At 39.4% G+C, this 12094-nt stretch overlaps 1 protein-coding gene across 1 annotated transcript in view; it reads right to left on the bottom strand.

Moving 5' to 3' along the window:
- The window catches only part of CEP57L1 (centrosomal protein 57 like 1), a 237698-nt gene that overhangs the window by 81687 nt on the left and 143917 nt on the right, over positions 1-12094 (bottom strand). The window contains exons 17-19 of the mRNA XM_081294808.1: positions 6605-6805; positions 5597-5718; positions 1657-1885 (exon numbers count right to left, since the gene is read on the bottom strand). Coding sequence (XP_081150934.1) covers positions 1657-1885; positions 5597-5718; positions 6605-6805 — 552 coding nt within the window. The remainder of the gene's footprint in view (positions 1-1656; positions 1886-5596; positions 5719-6604; positions 6806-12094) is intronic.

Below are 12094 nucleotides of genomic sequence, written 5' to 3'. Positions count from 1 at the left end.
AAATTTGAAACATCTGGAGGAAGATTTTCTCACTGCATCTAGAAGGATAGAGGAAATCACAAAGGAAATGATCAACAGATTTGACTAAATGAAAATAAAAATTTTCTGTTAAAAGACAAATGGGGGAAATACTTGCAGAAAATATGATAGACATATGATAGAAAAGCTCATGTAAGTGGATAGGAATGGCATTAGGATTCCAACAGAAAAATCAACAAAGAACAGAAATGTCACAAAGATTATAACTAATAACCAAACATTTGAAAAAATAATCTCAATAAATTGCAATGTAAATTAAAAGCATATTGCCATTTTATGTTTAGGTTAGATGAGCACATGCATTGTATGTTTTCACCAAATCCGGCCTTGTGAGCTATAGCTGAACTGGCCCTCTGTTGGTAGCAACGTAAGTTGGCACAGCTCTTTCAGGAAATAATCTGCCAATTTGCATTTAAAGATTTAAATTTCATTTCAGCAATTCCACTTCCAAGAATCTATCAAAGGAATCAGTTCAAAATTCGGAAAAATCCCTAAGCATAAAGATGTACTTCTTGGTATTTTTAATAATGATGAAAAACTCAAATGCCCATCAGTAGGGAAATGGGTAGAGTGGTTATAATTCATCATGTAAGGGAATGATGTGGTCATAAAAGTGAGTGAAAAGACTAGTTAGTAACACAGGAAAATATATAGTATAATATTCACTAAGAAAAATAGAAGATAACAGTGTATGAAAGATATGTTTGTAACTATGTCAAACAGGCATGTGAAAAATACATGAACTCAGAAAAATATTGAGTGTATTTGAGTGGTTAAATTTTTTTCCCTCTTCTGCTAAATTCTCTTTAATTTTATATTATTTTATTTTATTATTTTATATTATCTAATCAATTTTAAATCACATCAAGTCTTAGTTTGGGAGGGGGAGGATAAGAAGATAAGACAGAAGCATGGAGCAGATGTTTTTCTATCATATAGCAAGTGCCCCACAGAGTAACATCAAACTGGAAACCCAGGCTCAATCTTGATAGACTTAGTAGAAAAGAAAAGAAAGAAAGAAAGAAAGAGGATTAAAATCCAACTAAGGATACCATATAAATCATTAGGCCACAGTTAGAATCACTGGGCATTAGAAGAAAGGACTTTCAAGGTCATCAAGCTTACCTCTGTTAATTTCTCCCCAAATATACAAACATAAAATTTCAAGAAAAGTAGGGCTCAGAAAGCCTAAAATAGTTGCCCAGACTCAGCAGGTTAATGATAGGACTCAACTGAAGTCCAAAAACTCAGTATTCTCTTTCCTCCACCAGAGTTTGACTCAAGACAAACAGAGCAAATTCTAGGAAGAGTCTTAGAAGAAAATATGTAATTTTTAATAAAAACATGTTTTGTTGTAAATAATAAACCAGAAAATATTTTCCCATACCTACATAATCTCCTTTTTAATTTTAATTGTAGCAGCAGTCTTATAAACTAGAAACTTAGACCAAAAAAAGAAAATCACATAAAATTATTGGCAAGGCCTAGCACTGTGATCTATCTCTGGCCAAAACAAAGGGTACAGAGCCAAGCAGAAAAACAGAGCTAAACAGTAACATCTGGAAGGAAGTGTTCTCTTGCCAAGAAACCAAACTACCCCCTGCAGAAGGAACCCACATCTTTCTGGAGCTGTTCGCTGTACCAGTTCTCGGGCTTGGTTGGTGAGAGCCACAGGTTCAGAGCCAGTTGCAGGATGTGTCGCTCCAGCGAGGCGAGGCCACTGGGTGATGTGGGCCTGCAGGTGCGGCAGGCCTCACTGAACAGGTGCTCCAGGGCTTTGGGGACCAACCCTGCCAGGCCGAGGGAAGGGTGGAACTCCAACAAATAAACGTTTTTCAAATCTGGGCTTAAAGAAGAGGAAAACTGAATGGTAATCTTATGCAACAAAGATATTTGAATTTTAGATTTTTAAAGACCAATGATATAGCTTCTATAGATCCAGAGCATTATAAAGAACTAGGAATCCAGAGGGACCTCAGAGGCCCATCCAGGGTTACATATATGTTCTTTGCTTTAACAGGTACCCTTTAAAAGGGAAAGAAATAGACATGTATTCTAAAAGCTCTAAAAGAATAAGATAATGCATGATCCTGGTGCTGTTTTGTGCACGGGTAGACCCAGGACTTGGAAGGCTGAGGAAGGAGGATCACTTGAATCCAGGAGTGCAAAACCAGCCTGGGCTACATGGTGAAAGCCATCTCAAAATAAAAGATGTCAAAACTGTCAGCCATTCAGTCATCAATATCTAGTCAGATATCTGAAAACAAAATAAAATTTAAAAATAATTTTCATGGTTATAAGTTTTTCTTTTTCACTTGAATTTTTATCTTCTCCTGCCAAAAATGTTAATGGACAAAGAAAATTTTAAACTTTTTTATTCAACTGCTGGAATTATTCATACTTGTGGCAAGAATGATATATTTCAGAAACAGAGGCCAGAAACAATAAAATGCTTATCTGTGAGTTATTATTACTTTGGAAATAAAGGCCCTAGTACAAGACATTTACATAGAACCGAAGGACATAAATGTTTTCCTTTAAACTCATGCAAATGGAATTCTCCTTAGTCCTGGATCTTAAGAAAGACAGCCCCAAATCCAGAAAGGATCCTCATCAGACAAGTAACATTTGCATCTGAGATGATTCTGACAGGTTTTAGTATCCATATAACCTTAGCCAAAAATAATTTCCTGAATGGTAGATTCTCACCATAGCAAGCTGTATACACAGCTGGAGTCTCAAGTTCATTACAGTGAAGATATCAGTCCTGAAAAAGTACTAGGGAGAAAAGGCAGAGTTTTGCATCCGAAGCTCCCAGGGCTGTTTCTGAAGAAATGAGGTTAGAACCTCAGCTATTAATTCCCTCGGTACTGTGCCTGTGCCCAAGATGATACCATAGCCCATTATGGCAATTTCTTTCACAAACTCTGTCCTTCCTATAGACACCCCCCAGGAGCCTAGGGCTATGCCTGTGCTCACAGCTGTGTCCCCAGGTCCTGGCACACTGCCTGGTGCAACAAGTCTTTGTTGGATGTTGAGAGAAGCTAGACAATTTCTCCACCCATTTGAAGGCAGTGGAGAGACTTTGATCTATGGATACACAGGTCAACTTGTGACTTGACACCCACTTCCCAGTTCCCTTTACCCTCAAAGACTGGAGGGCAGGAGGAGAGAGGGAAGAGTCATAGGGAGGAGGAGACAGAATGTGCACCCTCTCTGAGTAGTCTCAGGAAACTGAACTCTGCCTTAGTGAGTTCACAGTAAATGTTGGCAAGGATGTGGTGGGACTGAAAGTTGATGCAACTACTCTGGAAAGCAGTATGGAGATTCCTCAGAAAACTCGGAATGGATTCACCATTTGACCTAGTTATTCCACTCCTTGGTCTATACCCAAAGGCCTTAAAATCAGCATCCTACAGTGACACAGCCACATCAGTGTTTATAGCAGCTCTATTTATTTATTTATTTATTTATGTATTTATGTATGTATTTATTTGTTTATTTGGTCCTCAGTATTGAACTCAGGGGCACTCAACCACTGAGCCACATCCCCAGGGTCTCACTGATTTGCCAAGCACCTCGCCAATGCTGAGGCTGGTTTTGAACTTGCGATCCTCCTGACTCAGCTTCCTGAACTGTTGGGATTACAGGCATGCACCACGGCACCCAGCTATAGCAGCTCAATTTATAATAGCCAAACTATGAAACCAACAATCTAGGTGCCCTTCAACAGATGAATGGATTAAGAAAGTGTGGTATATATATACACAATAGAATATTACTCAGCCATAAATAGGAATGAAATTATGGCATTTACCAGTAAATGGTTGGAACTGAAGCTATCCTGCTAAATGAAATAAGTCAACCCCCAAAATACAAAGGCCAAATGTTCTCTCTGATATTTAGATGTGCTGACATTCAATAAGGGGAGGAGGGAAGAATACAAGTTCAGTGGATTAGATAGAGGGGAATGAAGGAAAGGGAGGGGGGATGAGAATAGAAAATATGGTAGAATGAATTGGACATAACTTTCCTATGTTAATATATGAATATATGACTAGTGTAACTTCACACCATGTACAACTGCAAGAATGGGGAGTTATACACCATGTATGTATAATATGTGAAAATATATTCTATTGTCATGTATATCTAAAAAGAAGAAATATTTTTTTTTAAATGGGGTAAGTTCAAAGGTCTCTGCAGTGACACTTGTTAGAAGAGAAAAATTCCTTTTGAAAAACTTTCAAGCACATCCAAGTCAGATATGTAGGCTTATGTGCATTTCAAAAGCAGCTGCCTTTTCCCAAGGACTTTACAAGGGAATGGTGATTCTGCACCCAATGATCTGCTTAAATCCCAGCTACCTAGTCTTTATTATTTACAAAGCAAAGGGACATTCAATATTCAAGGGAATACCTCTTCTGTGGCTTTTATTTATTTTTTATTTTTTTTCTTTTATTTTTTTTATTGGTTGTTCAAAACATTACAAAGCTCATGACATATCATCTTTCATACATTTGATTCAAGTGAGTCATGAACTCCCATTTTTACCCCAAATACAAATTGCAGAATCACATCAGTTACACATTCACATTTTTACATAATGCCATATTAGTGACTGTTGTATTCTGCTGCCTTTCCTATCCCCTACTATCCCCCCTTCCCTCCCCTCCCCTCCCATCTTCCCTCTCTACCTAATCTGTTGTTGTTCAGTTCTCTCCCTTGTTTTTCCCCCCCTTTCCCCTCACAACCTCTTATATGTGATTTCATATAACGTTGAGGGTTTCCTTCCGTTTCCATGCAATTTCCCTTCTCTCTCCCTTTCCCTCCCACCACTCGCCTCTGTTTTATGTTAATCTTTTCCTCATGCTCTTCCTCCCTGCTCAGTTCTTAGTTGCTCTCCTTAAATCAAAGAAGACATTTGGCATTTATTTTTTAAGGATTGGCTAGCTTTACTTAGCATAATCTGCTCTAATGCTATCCATTTCCCTGCAAATTCCATGATTTTGTCAGTTTTTAGTGCTGCGTAATACTCCATTGTGTATAAATGCCACATTTTTTTTTATCCATTCATCTATTGAAGGGCATCTAGGTTGGTTCCACAGTCTAGCTATTGTGAATTGTGCTGCTATGATCATTGATGTGGCAGTATCTCTATAGTACGCTCTTTTAAGATCCTCAGGGAATAGTCCGAGAAGGGCGATAGCTGGGTCAAATGGTGGTTCCATTCCCAGGTTTCCCAGGAATCTCCATACTGCTTTCCATACTGGCTGCACCAATTTGCAGTCCCACCAGCAATGTACAAGTGTACCCTTTTCCCCACATCCTCGCCAGCACTTATTGTTGTTTGATTTCCTAATGGCTGCCAATCTTACTGGAGTGAGATGGTATCTTAGGGTGGTTTTGATTTGCATTTCTCTGCTTCTGTGGCTTTTATACATATATTTCTCATCTCCTCAAATACCTGAGAGGTGCTTCCTAGAGGAGTAGATTTAACATTATGCCCTTCATTAATCTACATTAAATGCAAAATGTAAAGACAACACCAACTTACCAGCTGTTGTTGATGGAAATAAGTTGCTTACAAATGATGTTAAGGGGAAGTCCGAATTTTTTGCGATCATCTGGATGATCATCTCGCCAGAGCCTCTGGACATACTCCCGCTGGCGCTCCATCTAAAATGTAGTGTAAAGTGCCACAATGAGAAGAGTTAGACTTTCCTGTGGATGTGAGTTATGAGCCTTCACAGGGGAAGAACATCATCCTTTTGTGTCTCTTTATCATTTGACTAATTTTCATCCTGACATTATGAAGACTCATTGCAATGAGACATACTGGTCTCTCCATCCAAGCCAAGGAAAGCACAGGCAACCATGGTTCAGAGGCAAAAGAAAAACTTCTTTAGGTCAAATATTTGACAATTTGGAAAAAATTCTACCCTTTGTTTCCTGCTTGCTTCATGCCCAGCTTTTCCCTAGAGGATGTACAATGGGATCATATCTTTCGGTGTCCTAAAAATAGTCACAAAAATTTTAAATAGACACCATATTATATGTCTTGAAAAAGATGTATCATTAGTTATTTCTGTATTGATAAGCTCTATGATCTCTTGAAAACTGAGGCACCCAATTAACAGTAAATAGGATTGAAGACCACCCTGTAAGACCCTAATTATGCCAGGCATTTTGGATATGCCTATAATCCCAGTGACTAGGGAGGCTGAGGCAGAAGGATGGAAAGTTTGAAGCCAGCCTGGGCAATTTAATGAGGCCTTAAGCAACTTAGCAAGACTGGGTCCCTCCATGCAAAAAAAAAAAAAAAAAAAAAGGCGGGATTGGGAATGAAGCTTAGTGTTAGAGTGCTGCTGGTTTCATCCCTGGTATGGCAAAAAACAAAAAAATTAAAAACCTGAGTTATGCTCGGAATTCAGCAATGCAAATGAGCTTACAAACAAACATGCTAGAAAGCCCAGATTCTGCACCAGCAATGAAAGGAAAACATTATCTTCTGGTTCATGTTTTCCATCCCCTTTTCATATGCAATATTTAAAACCCTACTCACGTGATGGTTGAGGATGCCCTTTATTAGCTGCAGGTGAAGCCTCAGGCAGGTGCATTCCTCTTGGTAGGCCTTAATGAAATAAGGGTGGCCAAGATCAAATTTGGGGCGCCGATGCATAATGTCAGTCATTGCTTGTGCTAAGGCAAACCTTTCCTCAGGGTCCAACGTGTGCTGGTAGGCTTCAAAGTAACTATCAAGAAGCTAAAAACAGGTGGACAGTCAGGAAAGAGCAGAAGACCCCTATGGGCCAGCAAGAGGGGAATCTCCTCCTGGGGCTTTGGCAAGTCCCAGGGCCTCAGGAGGAGAGATACAGCTTTGAACATAGGAATAGCCTGTGGCCCTGGTGTGGGCAATGCAGCATCCACACAAGCCGATGTAGTGAGTAAATCTGTAAACCAAGTCAGGGAGGAAAGGGAAAGAACACATGCTCCCCTCGCCCTCTGATACCAGGGATTGAACTCAGGGAAGCTTAACCATTGAGCCACATCCCCAAGACTTTTTATTTTTTATTTTGAAACAGGGTCTTGCTAAGTTGCTTAAGGCTTCATTAAGTTGCTGAGTCTGGCTTTGAATTTTCGATCCTCCTGACTCAGCTTCCCGAGTTGCTGGGATTACAAGCATGCACCACCACGCCCGTCAGAACACCTGCTTTGAACCAGTTGAGTTCAACCTTTTACTTCTGTCCCTTCCTCCCCTGATTTCCACAAATAAAAGGGGGCAGGTTATATATTTAACAAAATAATTCTGCAATAATTGTAAGCTCCAACAAGACAATGTGTTCTAAGGTACTTCACCAAATGTTTACCACTCCTAGAAGCCTACCTGTCTGTCTGTCTGTCTTTCTTTTTTTCTTTCTTCTCTTCTTTCCTTTCTGATACTGGGGATTGAACCTGGGGCACTTTACTACTGAGCCACATCTCCAGTCCTTGGTGTTTTTGTTTTGTTTTCTTTTATTTTGAGACAGGGTCTTTCTAAGTTGCTCAGGCTGGCCTCAAACTTATGATCCTCAGGCTTCAGCCTCCCTAGTTCCTGGATGACAGGGGTGCACCACCGCTGCTGGCCTCTTGTCTAGTTTCATCTTCATAATTCATTGCTCTTGTTAAAATGGTATATAAGTCCTCCAGCTGTTTATTTGAGTTTTCACTTCTTTTTTCAGAAGGCCTCCATGTGCAGACACAGTGTGATTTTCAGGGCCCAGGCACTGACTATAAGAGGGGAGAGGAGAAAGGGTTTCCTCCACCATGTTGGGGAGTTCAACATTCTGGAATGAACAGCCCACCAGGAATCCAAGCGTTCTCTATTAAGAGATGCCCAGTGTCTGAGGACTCAATGCCAAGGCTCAAGTAGGGATAGCCTGAGGTACTTTATTTAGTGCCTGATTTTTAGGAAATACTTTTTTGGGAAATATTAATCATGGAAGGCACTCCACAGGCTGGAAACCCTCATATCACAAGTGTACAGAAAAAAAAATGAAGGAAAATAATCCCCTTGACTTTAGGTGAGTTCAGGGAAAAATGAATGAAGCAGTGTAACGACCTAAATGACCTTGCTCCATGAACCTCAGATCAACCCTAGAATAATATTCAATTATTAAACAGCAGAAGGAAAAACAGAAATGAAGGGAGAATGACTTGATGGAGTAAGAAGGGTGTCACCCAGTCGCCCCAGGAGAGGATTAGAAAAGAAACAATGACTTGTCTAATTCATTCTGGACTAACCTGAACCCTTCTGGCTGGGTCAGGTCAATCCCAGGAGCTGGTTTAAATAGTATTGATACTTCCTTGACCTGTTTTTGGACAAAGAGCCCAGTTGTTTGGTTATTTGGCAGGAGATGCTCATAAGGAATTGTGGGGAAAGCTCTTGCTGGTGATTTTAATCTGGTGAAACCAGCTTGCTGAGGCCCACACTAATTGCACGCCATTGCTATTGATAAGGTTGTCAGATTTAGTAAATAAAAATATAAGATATACAGTCAAATTTGAATTTCATATAAATAATAAATACTTTTTTTTAGTAGAAGTATGTGCAGTATCTCATCTGATAGCCTTGGTTGTTTAAATTGATAAGTCTTCAAATTTTGAACAGCCTTGAGAAGTTCTCAGATGGATCCTTGTATAATTTTAGTATGAATTCTTTCCCAACAGGGGTGGGACATGATTTTTTTTTTTTTTTTTGCCGCATAGGTTCTATTTATTATCTGTTTGCTAACTGGCCCATTTCCATTTAAATCTGGGCTGGTATTTGTCTAAGAAGTCTTCCCAGCCTGTCAAATGTCACCTGTGTGTGTCAAGGGCCAACTTCCTGGCAAAATAATATGCTGTACACACTGATAGTAGGCTTCAAATATTGGAGAAAAATAAGAAATAGACAAAATGAATAAACTGAACCCTTCCTGCATTTATATTATTTTTATTTCAAACTTTTTTTTTTTCTTTGTGAGATTTTTAAAAAAGTTTTAAATGTGTTTTAGGTCAACTGAAAGTGCCAAAACAGAAAACCAATGCTAGGTTCAACTTATCACAGAATTATTTTTTTTTCAAAAAAATAATGCATGAAAATCTTTCAAGTGCTGAATATGCTAATTCAAATTATCCTCTGAGTGTATCTTTGGGGGACTATCGAGAGAATTAGCAGAAGATAGCATCACTTAGGAGCTAGTGCAGCAGTTTGGCTTCTCTGTGCCTTTTAATCCACTTCAATTGACACCCATTTTAATATGATGAATCTTCATACATAAAATGGTCATTTTAAGGGTTTAAAATAACCCAATATGTTCAAGCAATTCGTAAGTAGTGACACCAATATACTTAACAATCAAAAACAGCTGGGGAAACTTGGCAGTGGAATCAGTACTGGGGGGGACCAATTGTATTCAAGATAGAAATCTGGCTTAGCCATTGAAAATGGGCCCTTTGGACAGAATCTCTGGCATGGAGGCCATATTTTATAGTGTTGGCACAGATAACTCAGTTTCTATGGTGAACTTATTCTCAGGGTAGAAAGGAGGGAGATATTTTCAACAATTGTTTTAAATTAAAATAGTTTCATTTATTCTAGAAAGAACTAGTGAATAGCCCTGAGAGCTTAACACAGAATGTACTGTAGGTAAAAGTGTGGAGATGGCTTGTTTTTCTGTCTTCTCTGCCCTTCTATTCTTCTATTGCCTTTGAGTTCAAAGGAGGTCAAGAGGAATAGAAAAGGAAGGTGGGAGAGAAAAGCAAAGGAAGGGGGTGGGGCATTTAAAATGCAGGCCTAGACCAATACACTTGGGGAGGTTAGGAGTTCAGTCCTGTTTACATTTAATACCACCTTTTTTTTTTTTATTTTTTTGTTGCTTTGTTTGTAACCACCACAGGTAGCTTCTCCGCCTCGGTGTTCTTGTCTGTGTAATGGGCATGAAAATGACACCAGCCCTTCTTTTCTTTTCTTTTCTTTTATTTTTATTATTAGTTGTTCAAAACATTACAAAGCTCTTGACATGAATCTAAATTTCTCATTTACTTAGTTGATCAACATAATATTCTAATTGGCAGTTAATGGTTGCAGACTAACTCGTACAAAGATAACAAAGTGTTATCTTTGAAAAGAAGAACATTTTTCCCCCAAGGCTCAAGACTTGCACCTCTTAAGCCCAGCCAGTTGTTTATAAAATAAAAATAAAAATCTGGTGACTTTCATCTCCACAAGTAACAGAGCAAAAGAGTACGTGAAATGGTGAACTATTCTACTAGAAAAACAATTCAAAGAAAACACCCCACTTCCCTATCTTCAGACCACATCAAAGTGTACTGCAGTCTGGCTTCCACCCCCATAGCTCTTCTGAAAGAGTCCCACTCAGCTGCCAGTGACCCCCTGAGTGCTGACTCATTGCTGGTTTTGAGGTGCCATCTTTCTCAATGGGCCACTGGGCTCCACACCAGCAACCATCCCCTCCTAAGTAAAACTCTTTGTTCTGCTGGTTCTCACTATACCATTTCTTCCCTGCTTTTCTCCAATCTATTTGGCTACTCCTTGTTCCATGAATTTCCCCTCGAATGTACTACTCAGGGACTCATGCAGACCACTCCAGCTTTTCCTGCTTGTATGGGTTTATTACTGGGGTTCAACTGCCACATTCACACCCCCAACTCACAACTGCTATTGAACTTCAAACCTATAGCTCCCCACAGGGCTGGGGTTGTAACTCAGTGGTAGAGCACTTGCCTAGCATGTGAGAAGCCCTGAGTTAGCTCCCCAGTACCACAAAAGAAAAAAAAACCAACAGTCTAGTCTATGGCTCCCCACAAAACACTCACACCTGGGTTTTAGCAAACCCCTCTCAAATGCTTTGTGTCCTACTCAATATTATCTTCTCCTTTAAAACCATCCTCCTTTCTCCTGTGTCCTGCTTAAGAGCCTACTCCCTGACCCCAAGGAAGTCCTAAAACCCACCCTTACTCCTCACTCAGACCCAGTCTTCAAATTCTGCCATTTCCACGTCAAAGTTTTCTCATGTCTGCTGCTCCATTCTGTTCTCACTGCTGCATCCTCAGTAGAGGGCCTCCTCCTAATTCTGTTTTTATGTAAAATTTTTTATTTATATATGACAACAGAATGCATTACAATTCTTATTACATATATAGAGCACGATTTTTTTACATCTCTGGTTCTATACATGGTATATTCACACCAATTCATGTCTTCATACATGTTCTTTGGATAGTAATGATCATCACATTCCACCATCATTTCTAACCCCATGCCCACTCCCTTCCCCTCCCACCCTCTCTGCCCCATCTAGAGTTCCTCTATTCCTCCCATGCTCCCTCTCCCTAACCCACTATGAATCAGCCTCCTTATATCAGAGAAAACATTCGGCATTTGGTTTTTTGGGATTGGCTAACTTCACTTAGCATTATCTTCTCCAAGGCCATCCATTTACTTGCAAATGCCATGATTTTATTCTCTTTTATAATATTCCATTGTGTACATATGCCACATTTTTTAATCCATTCACCTATTGAAGGGCTTCTATATTGGTTCCACTGTTTAGCTATTGTAAATTGTGCTTCTATAAACATTGATGTGGCTGTGTCCCTGTAGTATGCTGTTTTTAAGTCCTTTGGGCATAGACCGAGGAGAGGGATAGCTGGGCCAAATGGCGGTTCCATTCCCAATTTTCCAAGAAATCTCCATACTGCTTTCCATATTGGCTGCAACGATTTGCAGTCCCACCAGCAGTGTATGAGTGTACTTTTTGCCCACATCCTCGCCAATACTTAATGTTGTTTGTATACATAATAGCTGCCATTCTGACTGGAGTGAGATGAAATCTTAGAGTAGTTTTAATTTGCATTTCTCTAATCACTAGTGATGAAGAACATTTTTTCATGTATTTGTTAATTGATTGTACATCATCTTCTGAGAAGTGTCTCTTCAGGTCCTTGATCCATTTATTGATTGGGTTATTTGTTTTTTTTGGTGCTTAGCTTTTTGAGTTCTTTATATACC

The sequence above is a fragment of the Spermophilus citellus genome, assembly GCF_964194105.1.
Source record: "Spermophilus citellus genome assembly, chromosome: 5".
In the NCBI taxonomy this organism is placed as follows: domain Eukaryota; kingdom Metazoa; phylum Chordata; class Mammalia; order Rodentia; family Sciuridae; genus Spermophilus; species Spermophilus citellus.
Note: the sequence above shows the minus strand (reverse complement) of the source record. Positions and strands in the feature narration are given on the sequence as shown.